This window comes from Falco cherrug, unplaced genomic scaffold (assembly GCF_023634085.1).
Source record: "Falco cherrug isolate bFalChe1 unplaced genomic scaffold, bFalChe1.pri scaffold_49, whole genome shotgun sequence".
In the NCBI taxonomy this organism is placed as follows: Eukaryota; Metazoa; Chordata; class Aves; order Falconiformes; family Falconidae; genus Falco; species Falco cherrug.
Window position 1 is genome coordinate 165,512 of NW_026599488.1, and position 16,992 is coordinate 182,503.

At 40.0% G+C, this 16,992-nt stretch overlaps 1 protein-coding gene across 1 annotated transcript; it reads right to left on the bottom strand.

Moving 5' to 3' along the window:
- Positions 1-756: 756 nt before the first annotated feature.
- LOC129735186 (aprataxin and PNK-like factor) lies at positions 757-16,647 on the bottom strand. Its single transcript, XM_055700545.1, is given in 7 exon segments — positions 757-817; positions 5,000-5,068; positions 6,875-6,921; positions 9,405-9,530; positions 16,244-16,339; positions 16,341-16,413; positions 16,416-16,647. Coding segments are annotated over 7 exon segments (645 nt in total). The 3' UTR covers positions 757-815.
- Positions 16,648-16,992: the final 345 nt, after the last annotated feature.

A 16,992-nucleotide genomic window follows, 5' to 3' on the forward strand; every position in this document is an offset into this window, starting at 1 on the left:
AATGGTGTTGCATAAGAACATAAGAAATAGATGGGGGGGGGGGGGGGGCAGGAAACACAAAAAACTTTCAGAGCTCAGTTCTCTGGCTCCACCACTTAATAAGACAAAAAACCCATATGGAAAAGACAGACACTGCTGAATCCCCTCGCTGACTAAAATCCTCCTGCAGTGCCTACATCACTGAGGAAAAAATAGCTTTCAAAGCAATTCCCCTCCTTACACATTCATGTTTTAACATAACCAGCTTGGGCATTCGTAATGCTGTCCCCCTATGGCTACCTTTTGGTTCTAACAAATCTAGACGCTTCTTGCAAAAGCATTTCAACATCTTTGTTATCCTTGTCTTCTGAACTTGGTTCCCAGTCAGAGTCTTCATCGGTAGGTTTGCACACCTCTTCCTCATCATCTCTAAAGCCGCCATTAAGGTCATACTCATGTGGTTCATCTTTCTGCAGAAGCGGGCTGGAAACCAGGACCATGCATGGCAATCAGTTAGCTGAGGGGAATGTGCTCAAGCTTGTCTAGACAACAATTAACATGATGAGACGTGTTTACAGAGCACAGGGGAGTGGGAGACGGATGGCGCCAAGGATGGCGCCAAGGAAAGGTAACAGCTTGCTGTTAATTGATGGCAGTTAACCACCAGTCAGGGATTGCCTAGGATGCAATGCTTAGCTTCAAGAACCAATCTGTTTAAAATGCGCAGCTTCTGAAAGTGTATATAACCTCGTGCTTCTGTACAATAAACTGACATTTGCTTGCATCAAGCTGCGTCCCGTCTCTTCATTCGCCGCATCTTTCTCCACAGCCCTTTCTCCTGTAGGGACAAAAATGCCATATATTCATGAATAATAAATACAGAACGAAAGAGACCTTGCAGGGGCCATCTAGTTAGCCTCTCTCCTCAGCAGGAGAAAGGCTCAACTAAAGCACTCTATCCAATGCTGACAATTTTGTGTTTGACTTTCAAGACTCTCATGTAAAGCTGTACCATCCCTCTCTGACCACTACTGCAGGGCTTACCAGTCTGATCAATTAAGAAAGTTCTCCTTAGTGGCTTTTCTTCCAGCACTTGGAAAACAGTTGCCAGGCCTCTTCTGATAACATCTTCTGATATCAGAAGAAAACGGTATCAGATAACATCTTCTGACAACTCTCCTTTCCTGAAGGAGTGGCATACACAATTTTCCTGGTCATCTTCCTGCTACTTCTATACCTAAACAAGGCATCTTTCTTGCCCTTTAGCCCCTAGCTCTTGCTAGACAGCTATTCCGACTCTAAATTTTCTGCCTTCACCCACCCATATTTACTTAGGGCTACTTTATACTCTTGCTCTTTGGAATCTGACATGGCTTTGAATTCCCATTCACTTCTTTCCTGAGCTTCAGGTCAGCAAAGACAATCTGCTAGATCACTCACCTCCTACGTTCTCAACTTCGATCTGTGCTGTGTAGTCTGTGCTTCCTTTCTGAACACACGTTAAGGAAACAACAAATGCTGAACACTTCTTTCCTGAGCTGGATGCAGCCTACCCCTTTCCCAGTTCAGTCTATTCTATCGCGCTGCTGTCCAATCTGCTGCCTATCCATCTTCTGCACAGCTCACACTTTGTGATTAAATTGCCTTCTCTCTTCCCAGTATGTCACAATACTCTACATTGGCAGGAGTCAAAACTTGGAAACCTCTATTCACAAGAAATGGATGCTGCTCGCTGCATGTTCCTAAACTTTTTTAGGCAGCTTGTCTTGCAGTAGTCTTTTAATTGCTCAAATATGTTGACATATATAAACCAGTTCCCAGAGACAGGGCAAGCCTGATTTTTGAAGAAGCCTTATCTACCTGACTTGGTAGCATCGATGCAAAGCTGCTGCCATAGCAGCATTGCATTCTCCTTTTACTTATCGGTAGCTGTGAACCTTTAACAAGTTTATTTCCACTGCTTTGGGACTTTGGCAGATGTGCACGACCATTGCTCTACCAGCCTACGCTACCTCCCTTTTTCTTACAGGCCCACAATTCCTAACTAGCCACAGTCTGTTAATATTCCAGTCATGGTATGCTGCCCTTAAGTCACACCCCCGAGTAAAGCTGTATTTGTTCCTTTTCTTCCCAGCCTCCAGTTTCTGCATTCTTACCTCATTTGGAGATAACCTGTCAATGATCTCATAATGATTTATCTGTTGAGCAGTTCTTATCATCTTTTATATGAAACTAGAAATGTGTCTTCTCAGCTACACAACCCAGTCCAAATCATCCATGTTTATATTAACCTCAGGTATTTCTTAGCAGCTTCTTGAAACCTCAGGTCAGAGCTCCAGACACTCAAGCTGTGCGTGTGGTGAACAAGCAAGAACACCAGCGCCTGGTGTAGTCAGATCACATCCTCTGTCAGTTACATTTTTCTGCTAGTGGGAATGTTACTATTCCAGAATCATCTTATGGTCTGATTAACATTTTATACTCTATAGCAAGGTTTTCAAAAGCACTTACAGCAGCAGTCAATTCCCTCAAAGGTACACAATTTTATGGGTGAACTGTGCTACAGAGGCACCCAATGACTTCCTAGAATAAAGTCAGCCATGTGTGACACAGCCAATACTACAACTGAGAAATATCCTATGGCTAGCAACCTATATAGCACCTAGCAGAAAATCCTGAAAATATCAGCTGTCAATTTCGGCTGTAATCCCATCCCATATGATGCTTGCTAGTTTACTGTTTACCAGACTTTAGAGGAAAGTAATTATGCCCATGTTTACCCATAACAGCAGAATTTTTTCTAAGAATCACAGACTATAGTCGTGCAGAAGGAATTATGTCTGGAGGGAGAAGTCGAAACAAAGATTCTAAATACCTTAAGAACAAAATCTCTCTTCTCAGCCTAAGCCTGTGAGAATAATAAACCCAAGACCGGATTAACAAAGAAAAACTGCTCTTCACTTTCACAGCACTGCAGGTGGTATTTTACAACAGAAATAGGAATTCTGGAAAAATACTGATTACTTCCATATTTCTCCTACAAATGTATGAGGAACATACGATGTTGGTTTTCGTCCACCAGTGTTTTTAGATTTCAGCAGTGAATGATGCACTTCCTTCCATGTCTTCCCACTCCTCTCTTTCTGCTATAGTTTAATTCAGCTCCACAGCCCCTGAAGCTGCTCATTAAGCACAATTCTGCCTTTCCCCTAGTACCATATTTATAAATATGACCTTGAAACATTCCCTGGAAGTATCTCCTTCACACGGGGAGAAAAAGCTTGCTGACCACCCCTTTACAAAGGGTTATGTTTGGAAGTGAGCCGATCAGCTTGCTAGAAAACATACACAGAAGCGTGCAGGAGAACTCTCAGACTCCATAGCCACAGCAGGTCATTCATCTAAGTAGCAACAAGGCAGTGAAGTCATTCACTAGTGACAATTTAATGACAACACACATTCCAGCCTTTCTTTTTTTTTCCCCTTCCTCCCTTACAGCTATTTCCCCAGTAATTAGCCTTAGACTGTTTCTCAGAACATAGACCACATTCTCTATTGGCAATTTGTAATCCATCTCGCAGCAATTAGACTATCAATGTTAAAAACTAAACATGGCAAATGTCATGTAGATAGCACCCTTCTTTTCTTGGCTGGTGGAGTTTCAGTGCACTTGAACAGAAATTAATCCTGCTGTGCTTAACAGTGCAGTTGTGCCAAACAGCACGAAATAAAGGCTAATGGAACCTTGCCTGTGTGATCTTGCATGGCTCGGTACGACCGCCTCAGACGTGAGCTTGCTGAGTGCAACCTTTTACAAGCTTTGCCCTCAAGAGAACGAAGCAAGCCAGTCAACAAGATATTGAGGGGAAAAAAGAAATTTAAACAATCATTAAATATGAACAGAACTTTAATTAATGAATTCCCTTCTTCCCACTGTGCATGGAATATCATTTTTTCCCTGGTTCGTTCTTAGGATGAGGAGTTGAATTTAACAGATTGAATTTCACTTCCATGTCAAAGATTTACACATTTACAAGAGAAGCACTTTTCCATCCATAGCCATGCCTGGCTGACCACCTGCCATGAGCTGCACACACAGGATCTACCATTCTGGTAAGGAAGGTCCTCTTATGAAAGACACAGCTACAATTTTAAACCTTCAAGATTAGCTTTAAACTTCAGATATGCACACAGTCCAGCTTGCTTCATTATTAAAATTTTAACCGCTCGCTGCACTTACAACGCTGCTTACAACTCTTGCCACTCTTTAATGCACATTTCTGCAAGGGAGCGGTGATCAAGATGGGGCTCATACTTGCATCATGGGATGTGGCAAAGCGTACAGATAACAAATATGCCTCAAAATATGCTAGTGCACAGATACACCCATATCAAGCATTCAGTGACAGCAGAAGTACACACACATGATAAGGAAATGGGATGGGAAAGACATTCCCGAGTGGAAAGTAGGTCGCAGAACAGAATGGAGGCCAAAACACTTTGTCTAGAAAACTACAGCTATTTGCACTTTACTTTCTCTAGAAGGCAGATCTCTGTTTTGAAGATTTCTGTAGGAAATGCCCAGCCACACCTTGGTGATCTCAAAGAAGACAAGTCAGTTCCCACCTCCACTCGAGATGCAGCAGTTCCACATCCTCATGCCTTGTTCAGGCCAGTGAAAGTAAAGATGGCATATCATCAGGCTTTCAGACTGCTCTTCAACGCTCACTTTTAAATTATTTTAGAAATAACAGGAAGCTTCACATTTGGAAGCCAAACTGAGATACAAGAGATGCCTTGAAACAGAGCTAAAGGATATTTAAAACTGGAGCCCATGCACCTGCCACATGTAAGTTAATATTATTGGCAGCAGCAAAGCAAGCTAGGTGTACTACTGGTAAATGGAGGAGATACTCATACACAGTATTACAGGTTACATTATCAAGAGAGACTACAGCTTGCCTGTGATACTACACAATCCTCACTGATTTCTAGAAACTAGAGTTCGAAGGATACATACATAGTTCACAGGGAACACTGCCCCAGCTGAAAGGCATTACCCTTCTTCGACACTTCAGTCCTAACAAGCCTGTAACATCAATACCTCAGAGTAAATATAAGAAAAGCTCATCACCACATCCGCAGATATCTTTTGACATTTATTTAGAGGTCAATGCAATGCAGAAGGAGTATCTCAATGTTTCAAGAGCAATCAGTCTTCATGGGGTAACCTTAACTAGCTGTGGATGAACTATTGGCTCCTTTCATCCTATTATGAACCCTGTTCAAGGAAGGAAGAATTGACTTGGTCACACATGTCTCTCAAAACATTTGTTTGTTTCGCTGCCTGCTTCCAGGGAAGGACAGGTGTGCTCAGCACACAGGAATTCAATTCCAGCACTATTACTTGCAAAAAAGGAAGCAGAGTTTTACTAAAATAATGACTACCTTCTTCTCAGGTAAGTATTATCAAGCATCTCCAGCACCACTAAATGCCCCAAAACCCAAAGCAGATCAGTTGCATCCCATGCTGATGGGCCCATTCATAACATCAGAACATACCATTTTTTGAAGTTTTTGTCGTGTTCTTCTTTCAGGTACTAAAGAAAGAAATGTTATTAGCCAGGACAGAGTACAACCTAGCAATAAGGTTATTCGGAGAGGTTGCTACAACAGAAGACTGACTTATTAAAAGAAATGCTGCAATGGTTGTGCTGTATTTACAAGTATAAAAACTACTCTGCTGCCCCCAAAAACCTTTTTTTTTGTATTAAATGATTCTTGAAAGATTACCCAGATGAACTGTTCTTACAATTATGAACCATGCCATCTGTAGACAAACATCATCGGTACTGTTTGGGGTTTTTACAGCAGACAATTGCAGTATTTCAAAGCATTTAAATATTTTACGCCATTGTTTCCATAAATGCAATTTCTCCTTAATAACCATAGAATCATAGAATGGTTTGGGTTGGAAGGGACCTTAAAGGTCATCTAGTTCCACCCCTCCTGCCATGGGCAGGGGTAATGTCATAATCCTGATTTTTTGAAGTAAAATGCATTATCATTACATTTCCCTAACTGTTCTGCTCTAAAGTATTGTCTTTTTGCATTGGGAATTAAATTGGGGAAAAAAAACCCTCCAAGTCCAATAATTAAGAAAAAGCACAAAAAGAATGCAAAGTACATCTTTGAATTCTCTAAGAACAGACAAAATATAAACAGTATATTCCCCTGTGTTTTTCAACAAGTCTAGTTACTGGAATACAAAAAGACTTTTAGAATAGAATCTCAGATTCAGTTTTAATTATATTCCCTCCAAGCCTCAACAGAACATACATGCTATAGGGATATACACATTTTGCTGTGGGGATGGGAAAAAAAGCTACAGAAAAAATTTACTGCAGTATCCATTTGAAATGTTGAGAAATACTTCAGTATATTCCCTGTTTTCACTGTAATACTCCAGCTCCAAATGGAGGAAGCAGAATAGAGAGATCTGGTAAGACCATGCTATACCATGCTTAGTTTTCAATAAAACCTGTTAAACTCATGAAAACAGCCACTTGCCACCTGGCATTTTTGTCAAATCCTAAGATATAAAGCATACAAACTATGTCAGCGGTGTCTGACCCAGACCATCTTGTTTCAGTTGAAAAACATTTGAAAAAGTGAATGTAAGTGTGCAGCGGCCAAGCAGCCTTACCTTCCTTATCACAGACAACGGCAACACCGCATGCTCAAGAAGAGCAAGGGTGCAGGGCAATACAGAGCAAGCTGCAAATGCAATGTTACTTTCTCACTTAAAGCATTTTATTCCAAGGTGTTGGCATCCATTACTGGGTTTGGGGGTTTTTTCCCCCCACTTTGAGCTATACTGAACAACTTGGCTTACCTGGAGGTGCACTGTGCTTGTATTCTAGTTTATGCTGTGGATTCTTCCTGCAAAGAAAACAGTAAAAGCTTGATTTGCCACCTTGTTCCACACCTAACAAGAACCTAACAAGTTCCCAGAACTCCTCTGTATTTTGTGAATAATTTTCACTTCTTTTTAAAATAAAATTCTGTGACCAGTGCCTTACTGCAGTGTCTCAGCTTACGTAATGTAGGGTGGAAGAAAAAAAGGGTTCCATAAGAGTTCCTTTTGTTTCAGCCTTTTAAAAAAAAATAAAAAAGACAGCTGACCAAAACCAAGAGATGAGATAGTTTCCAAACTTGTAAGATGAGATGCATTTGTTCAGCATAATAAGAACTGATCCAATTATTTACTCTCACTAAAACCAAAACCAGAACATAACCTCTGGTGCACAAAGTGCAATGCACACAGTGCATCACAAGTCTGAGATACCCAGCCGTAACTTCCATATTCTGCAACATAAGGCTAAAAATCAAATAGTTTGGGAAAATTAAAGAAATTGAAAAGAATTGCCTGTCTCAAAGTATCACAGGGAAAGGCCAAAGAAGGACTGTTAAGAGAGTTTACTCATTTCTGCAATATGCTACTGCAATCTGGGAAGTTCAATATACAAGTGTGTATGTCTTCTATTAAAAAACAGCATCAATGCAATGAAAATTAAAAATTTAAAGTCAACTTACTCTTTGATCTGCAATAAATGCTCCCCTCATTCAGGCTGCGATCCAGGTCATGAACACACTGATTTATCCCACCCCCTAAAGCAGTTATCCAATGCTGTTCTAATGTTTTAACTTGGTCCCACTTACACCGTGCTGATCTGTTGTGTTAGTGTATTAGAGCGGCACGTTAAAATTGTTTCAGCTCAATTTACTTCTGTGCAGAAAATTAAAATTAAAAAAAATTCTAACTTTGGAAGAAAACTGGTTCAGTTGTCCTAATTTCTCCTTCTGAAAAAGAATCAACAATTAAAGCCCACTATTTAAGAATGACAGACCATTTGACATTGCTTGAAACACAAGATTAATTTCTATAACTGCAGAATTTTTTTGATATTTTACAAAATACCCTTGCTGTGAAGACTGCCTTGTAAAACTAGTTGCTTATGTTTTCTTATTCTTCAAAAACAGAATACTCTTCAGTAAGAAAATCTTATTTTTACATCAAATAACTTGTTACACATTCACATACTTGAAGCTGATTTACATTTTATAGCTACTGCTATCCCAAAGTGCATTTCATGTGCATTAGAAGGGATAGTTATCTGAATAAAAACATGCAAGTACAGCTTTCTATTAAATACCGTACTGAAACAGAACAGTTGCTTAATCCAGTGTTTTGCAAGTGTTGGTAGCATCAGAGCATTTGATCCCAACTCAAGGCACAGCATTTAGATAACTCAATTATGTATTCCAGTAGTAGCCAACAGATAAAGACAACAAAAATAACATCAAAATCCTTCAAATGACACCTGTTGCTTTGTGGAAAGAATTATCATTGCTTTGTGGGTGCCTCCTTCCTTCTACCCCAAAAAGAATGAAACGCTGTTTAAGAAATGATCAACTAATACAGCACAGGAGTTGACTTATCTGCAAGGAGAGACAGTTTTAGTTTTGGACAGTGTCCATCGTACTCCTGAAAAGTATGTTGGCAATTTCAGGAGCGGTATAAACCTAGATTTCGCATCCTGAGATGAGAAATTCATCTCACAGATGGTTTTTGAGAAAAGAAACACTTCTTCTGCATTAGTTGAACATAAGATGGCTTTTCCTTAAAAGTTACTCCCATTTTGTTACACTTTATAAAGAACACGCTCTTTAGGATCATCACGCTTCCAGGGAGAGAGAGAGAAAATGTTTCTGCTCAAGCACAATCTTTAACAGCAGCTGTTAGTTTCAATATGCCCCCACAGAAGGGCTGTTGTCTCAAAATATATCCTTTTGTCCATTGCATCAATTACAAAGCAGTCCTTACACTCTGCTAAATACAAGTGTAAAACCTAGATATTGAGAAACAAATGGAACAAAAGGATCTTTTGAAGAAAATCAACAGCTGCTAAAAGAAACAGCAGTCAGCCATAAACTGGATTTTCTTGCTGGTACCTAAATTATGCTTTCTAACAAATCAAATACTGACTAAAATAGAGGTTTTGTACAAAATCTTAACAAATATTTTGTCAAAATCTGAACTAAAAGTTACATATCAAGAAGAACATGTAACAATAAATTATTGTTTCTATACAAGAACAGTTTACTACAGGTTGAAAAATGAGAAAGTTTTGATCTCTAGGCCACTGAACAGGTTCCAAAAGTCAAGGCTTCATGTTCACCAGCTGAAATCACAAATACTTTGCACAGACCTTGGTGGCATAAAGGTAGCAGTCTGGCGCCAGTAAATTTGGAAAGCCACAGTCAAGATTTAACATCACTATCCTACTGTCAATTTGCAACTCCAGGGGAGAACATTCTTAACCTGTAAAACAAGAAAAGCCATTTTGTACAGTGCTTCTTACCTATAACAAGCTGTTCCATACGGACATTCAGGCTGGTTATCATTGTTATCCTGAGTTACGATCTCTGTTTCATGATTGTCATCGTCATTAGGGTGACTAAACTGCTGAAAGTGAATGGGATTCTTCCTGCAAAAGACAAATATAGATCAAGAACTGACTATTCCATTTAAACAGGAGAAGTGGAGGTAAGAAAGGTGTTACTGAATCAGTGACATTTTCAGCGGTTACAGAAAGAGAAGCTTTTAACGTTTAACTTGATGCAGAATGTAAGACCTGCTTTCAGGATAATTGAAGAAAAGTTTTGTTTCAGCAGAGGCCGCAAGAGGTTAAAACATGAATTTTCCTATTTGCCATCATCAGCTTTACGTTTCAGGCCTCCAACACATACACAATCTACTGATGTAGTCCCATAGCGTGAATCTCGCTCTGTGGCTTGCTCCGTCATGACTCCCTCTGGAGTTACCAAGTGCTACACAAACCTCTCGCAAAGTCTGAGCTCAAGCTGCGAGGGCCAACCCATGGCAGCCGACCAACTGCAGTCCTGAAGCCTTCCCACGCTCTCGGGTGATCACCTGTGAGCTTCAGGCAGTATGGCTCAATCATTACTTCTGTTCCGTATGCAAGTTACTACTCACTTGAACACTTCAAATGCCAGCGTATTATTCCAGAGGGATGAAGTGCTGGGGCCTGAGCAGCAGGCCCTGAGCCAAAGCTGACCTCCAGAAGAACCCGCCAACCCAACCTTAAATATATGTATTTAGTATCCAATCATTAGCGAAATATGCACGGTCATTAGTGAACCATGTATGGCCATTAGCAAAAGATGCACCTTGGATAAACTACAATCATGACAGAAGAGACAGCGCATCCTTCCTTGCTTAGAGGCGGGCGGCCAAAGCCATGAATCCAGCTGTTTGGCCTTGTCTGGAAACCGGTGGTTAAAATCCAGTCGATAAAGGGAACTCCCTCGGTTCCTCCCAACCCCTGGCCAGGCTTTGGTGGCATCTGACAGGAGAGTGAAACCAGATGTTTCCGCGTTTGGAATTACGTGAGCTTGTTTGTTAATAGTGTAAAAGCTGAACCCTCTTGCAGCGACATTGCAGACCTCACCTACCAGGAGATGCCCTGCGCAGGACTTCCCAGCTGCCGGGACAGGCTCTCCAGATCCTCGTGCAACAGGGGCTCCCCAGCGACTGCGGAGCTGGAGGATGGCAACCTGTTAGGGCAACGGGTGATGTATCTTTCTGAACCACTACAGCTAGCTGTGAATAGTAACGATTAGGTGCATTGCCTTGCTTATCTGTTTTATTGTTTGAATCAGGGTATCGTAGGCTAATCCTTCTGTATGTGCATATTGCCTTATTTTCTGCATTAATTTGAAACAAACAGTGCATCAAGGGTATCTTCTGTATTGGTGTCTGTGTGCTATCTATTGACTCCATCAACTGGCAAAACAATGGAGCAGTCTCCTGGACATTACATTGATTATGCTCTCAGGTTTGCCTTGGCTACCGTGGCATTTTATTTGAAATACCAAATCACAACGATGACATGAAGTTGTACCCTAAGACATAACTCTGTGTGTAGCTGAGCCACACCGATGTTAGTGATGAGAGCACTGTACAAGACAAGGCAGCTATAAACAACATCACTTTGTGAAGAAGTGATGTTAAAAAGAACACAGAAAAATACATTATGACTTCAGGAGAAATTCATGGGGCAGATCAAAAGACACTACAAAAAATTATGTCATAGTGAACATACTGTACTAAAAGCAAATCTACTTTTTCCCTCTGATTTCTTTTAGAGACACTTTTTTTCAAGCATATTTGAAAGCAAGAAAAGCGAGATGTTTTAATAAATGATTTTCCAAAAGTTATACACAAAATACTTCAGTGATTTACCACTAATTCCCAGTGTACATAATCAACATCTTTGTGCAAACTGTAAAAGTGAACTGCTTGCCTCAAGCAAGAGCAATGCTAACTTTAAACTGCAGAGGGATTACTGCTGTCATTTGCACTTGTTACAGCTGCATTTAGAAACACCAAGCCAGAAGCACGTATGCAGCTAGCGACATACACAGCAGCTTCCTCACTGACCACAACGGGCTCTTATGAACTTTCTAGGGAACAGTCAGTATTATTTTCAGCATTTCAACCAACACTGTAAGAGAAAAAGCGTTTGTTATAGCTTTTGCAAAATGATTACTTAAGCACCGTGAGCCCCACTAACCATTCAGGCCTCCTTTCAGGCACCGAAAACAGATTAGATATTTAGTATTAATACTTTTACATCTCCATCTGCTTGGTATCTTTCACTCGGGAAACTCAGCAAGCAAGCTACAGATAAACTCTTCCAGGAGCTACTTATCAGAGATCCAGTGTCCCTTAGTCCTATTTACACAGGTGACAGACGCCTTGTTCTGGTTCTGGTCTTTTCTGTTGATTTCTGCAGACTGTAGGGTAAGTAAATACTGTTTCACTAGATATCATTGCAAGGCTGCATTTACCAGTCTTTTATTCTACAAGTTCTCAGAAAACATCACTTCTAACGCCACATTCAGGCTGGCTGCCTACTTCTTTTGCCATTTAAAAATAAATGGGATGAAACCAAGTCATTTTAGAGGCTACTTGCTTTGTTTTCTAAATGCACAGAGCTAACGTACTAGCAATATTAGCCAGAATTTGAGTTCAGTCATTTGAAACACAATTCATCTTCTCAAAGGGACACAGAAGCAGCTGATGCTCTGTGAAATCATTTTAATACTTATTCCTACAATAAGATACATGCAGCATCATAGTCATGAAGGAAAGAAGGCCTAAGAGCTGCCAGTTAGCTAACCTATTCTGTTTTAGGTGATAGCCAGTTCCTTTCATGAATTTACTTCAAAAGCTATTTGGCCAATACCAAAGAGCCTTTATTGCAGGAGAGAAAAAAGAAAAAAAAAATTGTATAGGAGGAAGCAAGAAAAAGGGAAGGGTCTTGAGGTACGCACCCTATCACTGGGCCTCAGGATTCTTTGGGCCAGTGGATGATGCTCCTCAAATTATTCATCACCTGTGAAGCACCTTAAACATGTCCTATTTCAGATGCTCAGGACTAGTAACAACATCATAGTTTCTCTTACCTTTATGTGGATAATTTATACTTACTCCATTTCTAGATGTTGTGCAACGATATCCAGCAAAATAAATAGAAGCAGAGAAATGCACAGCTAATATTAAGTACACATTATCCCTTCTTGCAAAAATCTTCTTCCTTTTATTAAGAGTTTGGTTTGTTTGAGGGTTTGTTTGGGTTTTTTTGAATACAAGAGATCTGAGTTGTAAGAGCACAGCACCTTTCACGCTGGAAGCTGCACTCCAAAGTTAGTTTTACAACAAAACCTTGCTGCACAGGAATACGTTATTAATTTGATCAAAACAAAATCATTAAGCTTTACTCGCACAAAAAATAACCAATTAAAAGCCTATTTTAAGAATAAAGTTTTAGGAGAGTTGCCTTCTCATACACAGAAGCTCTGAATTTGTGGCAGAAAATTATGCAAATAAAAATTATGCAAGTAACACTTACAAAGTTCTTCAGAATCAATGCAGTCATCTCCAGCAGCAGCTGAGCATCGCTCAGTGAAATACTCAAGACAGTTTTCATCTATGCAGCTCCCAAAAGCATCTTAAAAGCTTTTTCTAAAACAAATTTAAGTGGTAAGGTCAGAATCCCTGGCTCTTCTTAATCACATGCAGGAGACCCCTGTCATCTCAAGGGCTTATTTTCTCAGCCTACTAAAGAAACTGGTAAGGAAAACGTAATGACTCACCAGCACTAGTTATAAAGCCATAGTATTCAAGCCTGAAGTTAACGCCACAAGTGCGTGTAAGATGTTTATAAGTTCTAAACTCTAAGTCTTACTAGAAAACAGGTCTCATAAAAAGACAGATGCAAGTCTGTAGCTGCCAGATTTACAAGCTGAAGGTGAAATGAAAAATACTTCTTTTCATAAACAAAGAGCACAGTATTTAGAAGAATGCACATACAAATCCAAAGGCTGGTTGAGCATGCCCTGCTTTGACAGTTACAGGAAAGATTCACACACACCCAGTCAGCACAGAACTGTACCACAGGCTAGCCAAAGGACAGAATTGTGGACAAAAATTGTGAAATTACAGTTTCAGAGATGAGAGTTCAGCTGTACCACACCCCTACTATGCAACTCGAAATGGGGGTTGGGTTTGAATTTGTTTTTGTTTTTAAATCCCTATTCTTCTAACTTCTGAAAAGCGAGCAGCAGACAAGAAAATGAACACAAGACAGTATTCAAAGAGTAAGTTCCTTGACAACAAATACAGTCAGATATAACACAGACAGAGCACTTGCCTCCTAGTGGTAACAGCAGTTTCTTTCGATTTGGAAAAAGCTTCAGACTGCCACAGGAAGAGAATCTCACACTGACGGAGGATAAGAAGAAGAATCTCTGCAGAGAGAAGTGTGAATCAAGCTTGACTCTTTCAAAAAGCAGTGTTTTCAAATTCATAAATGAAGAAACTGAGCTATGGGTTACAAAGTTATTTCCTAAACATTTCAGCTATGTGTTAGAGACATCTAATAAAATCAACTAAACTAACATTTCATCTTTTCCATTTGTGCTGTTCAACCACGCACCCACCAAAGGTGCCTGTCATATGCAGAAGACAAGTATCTCTTACTAGGAGTTTATAAAATACGGATTAGAAAACTGAAGGGCATTCAGTTATTGGAAAAATGACATTTTATATGAAACCTCACCTAGAAAGAACACTGTAAGGAAATGTTATGGTTACCAAAGCAGTCCTCATTTAAGACGTTGACTCCTACAGCACATTGTGCTAGAAGACACCTTTCATAAGGTTAATGGAAGGAGACAAAAACCAGCTACTCATCGTACTCAAAAGAGCACTCAAAGCAGCTCCTCTTCCTTAGCAACTCTAAAAAACAGGTTTTGCTCAAGGAGAACACTACACAATCAAAAACTGAATACGCTATCAGTGCGTTCCTTCAAAGCGTCCATTCACATCACACTTATGTACACTTCTGTCAAGAATATGGGTAACTGCAATGGCTTGCTTTACTGCAACATAGCTATCTCATTGATGCAGAATGACTACTTGGTGGTCTTGCATTAAAAGCACATACAGGACAGACGATAAAGCACCTTTCTTTGCAAACAAGCAGGTTTAGTCTCATCACATTTCCTGAAGATCAAAGCTGATGGTTTTGATACTTCCTATTTACAAATTTCTCCAACAAAATAAGATTTCGTTATGTGCTATTTCAGAGCATTCTTTTCTTCTTACAAAGCAACACTTCCCAAAAGTACTGCTGCCAAATGTTTTAGAATAAAGACCCAAGAAGAAACGTGCACATGCAGACTCCTATTGCATGTTACCTGTAACTAAAACTTGCCTTCCAAAACATTAGGAATCCTTCAGCGTGTCAGAGCACTGAATCAGCTTCACCCCCACAGAGGGGAAAACTTGTCTGAGCAAAATGAAAAGTAGCTGGAGCAAACTAAAGGCTGCATTTGTACTACTGGATCAGCTTGGCTGCCTAATGAACCATGTCCTCCTCATAATCATGAAGGGCAAAAACTGAGATATGCGAAGGAATGCTACATGAAAACTGGAAGTCTGATGTGCTCATGAACACAACAGCTTTACGCAGTTATCTGCAGCAACAGGCACACCAAACATACACAAGAACCCATTTAGTTGTGCTTGCTTGTTTGCTGAACAACCTAAGCTTTTACTGTCACTCAAGCCCCTTGGGGGAAGAGGTAAAAAATACAAAAGTAGTAACAGTGATAATATTTTAAAAAAAAAAAAAAAATCACAGGACATCCTGTTTCCTGGATTAGCCTTATCTTTTGTGCTTACAATGTACATAGATTTATGTAGTGCTCAAAATCTTCTCCTAAAGGCAGTTCTCAGGTCACTGGTCACTTGCTACCCTCAGGAACACCTCTAGACGCCTATCTTCTCTTCAATATATTAACACATGGCATTACAGATCTTTTCTGGGCAGAAAGAACTAGCAGGAGACCAGGCACTCAGCACTGGGGTTTTTGGGATCTTGCTGGAACATTTGTATCGCACAAAACATTTGTATGACAGATTGTGAATTGAGAGGATATGAGTAGCAGAAAAAAAAATAAAAATCATCCCTCAATTGAAGTACCGCCAAAGACACTGACCAGATAAGGGTTCACAGGGAGTTTATAAGTGTGACTTGTTCTGGTTTTAAGAGGGGACTGAATGCTTAAAAAAAAAAAAAAAATAAAAAAAAAAAATGGTGCAGATTGGCCAAGTTACAACAGAAGTAATTCTCCATTGTTTAGGGATAACAAATAATAAGCATTTTAAATAGTCAGATCACAAAGCATACAATAACTTCATCTTTCATAAAAGTTTCAGCTGCAAATAAAATAAGCCTACAGGGTCTATGTTGGGCATTTCAATCATTTACATCTCTTCTCCCTGCCGGTACATGTACTGTACACACAGGGGGGTTTATTTCTTTCCTTTTTAAAGTGGACCTTTGTTTCTTATTTCCTAGAACTCTGCATCGTTTAATCTGCTGAAGTACATCATCCCTTGTTTAGGTTATATTGAAAGTTAGCAAGACATCCTGGCTCCTCCTTTTATACTTTTAAAATTCTTGCTATGCCATTGGTTTCTCATCAGTCCCCATTTACCAAAAGATTTCTTTCAAATCAAAGCTTGTAACGACTTTACTGTTTTTGGTAGCTAATACAGTACTTCTTAATAACAAGCTAGCTTAAGCTGGGTTTATTTTTGCTTCACCTGTAACAGCCTGTTCCATACACGCAAGGTGTCCTCTTACGCTTGTTCTGTTTGGAGCTTTCTGAAGTATCTGCACTTCTGGTTGAATCAGAAATCTGTCTTGTAATCCAGATTTGCATCAGGCTCAAGAGTCCCTTCCTGGGCACCAAAAGATCAGGAAGTCCTGCCCAGTGAGCCTGTTGGCTTGCAGAACCAGTCATCTGCTCTTTGTTTACTGTTTCCTCAATTCTATTTCCTTTACTGGAGATCTGACCTACTCTTTTAGACAATTTACTATGCTGCTGCCTAGCTTTTCTTCCCACAGAACTTCCAGGGGTTTTTGTTCCAGTCTTGCCATTCCCTGCCATGTTTCTCATGGTATTCTCAAGAGGAAATCCAGAGCATTCTGTGGAACAAGGTTCCATTTTGAAGGACCTGAAAATGTACATTCTTCAGAACTAAAAGCTTTAAGGTCAAACTCTGCCTCATCATTCCTGTTTTCAAAGTGAGAGAATCATAGTAGAGCCCAGGCTGGAAAGGACCTTGATAGAGATTAAAACTAGCCCCGTGGGCACATATTAGCTTGGGGCTCATCGTTAGCCAGCAGATGTGTTACACTTGAACAAAAGGTTAGATGATGGAAGTGTAAAGAACTCTAGTAGGTAACAGAAACTAAACAACAGACTGCTAATGTATGCAAAGGTAAGCAGGAAATTTAGGTAACTGCCCAATAAGATGAAAAGTACATCCTGAAGAGGCGCCAGAGGGAG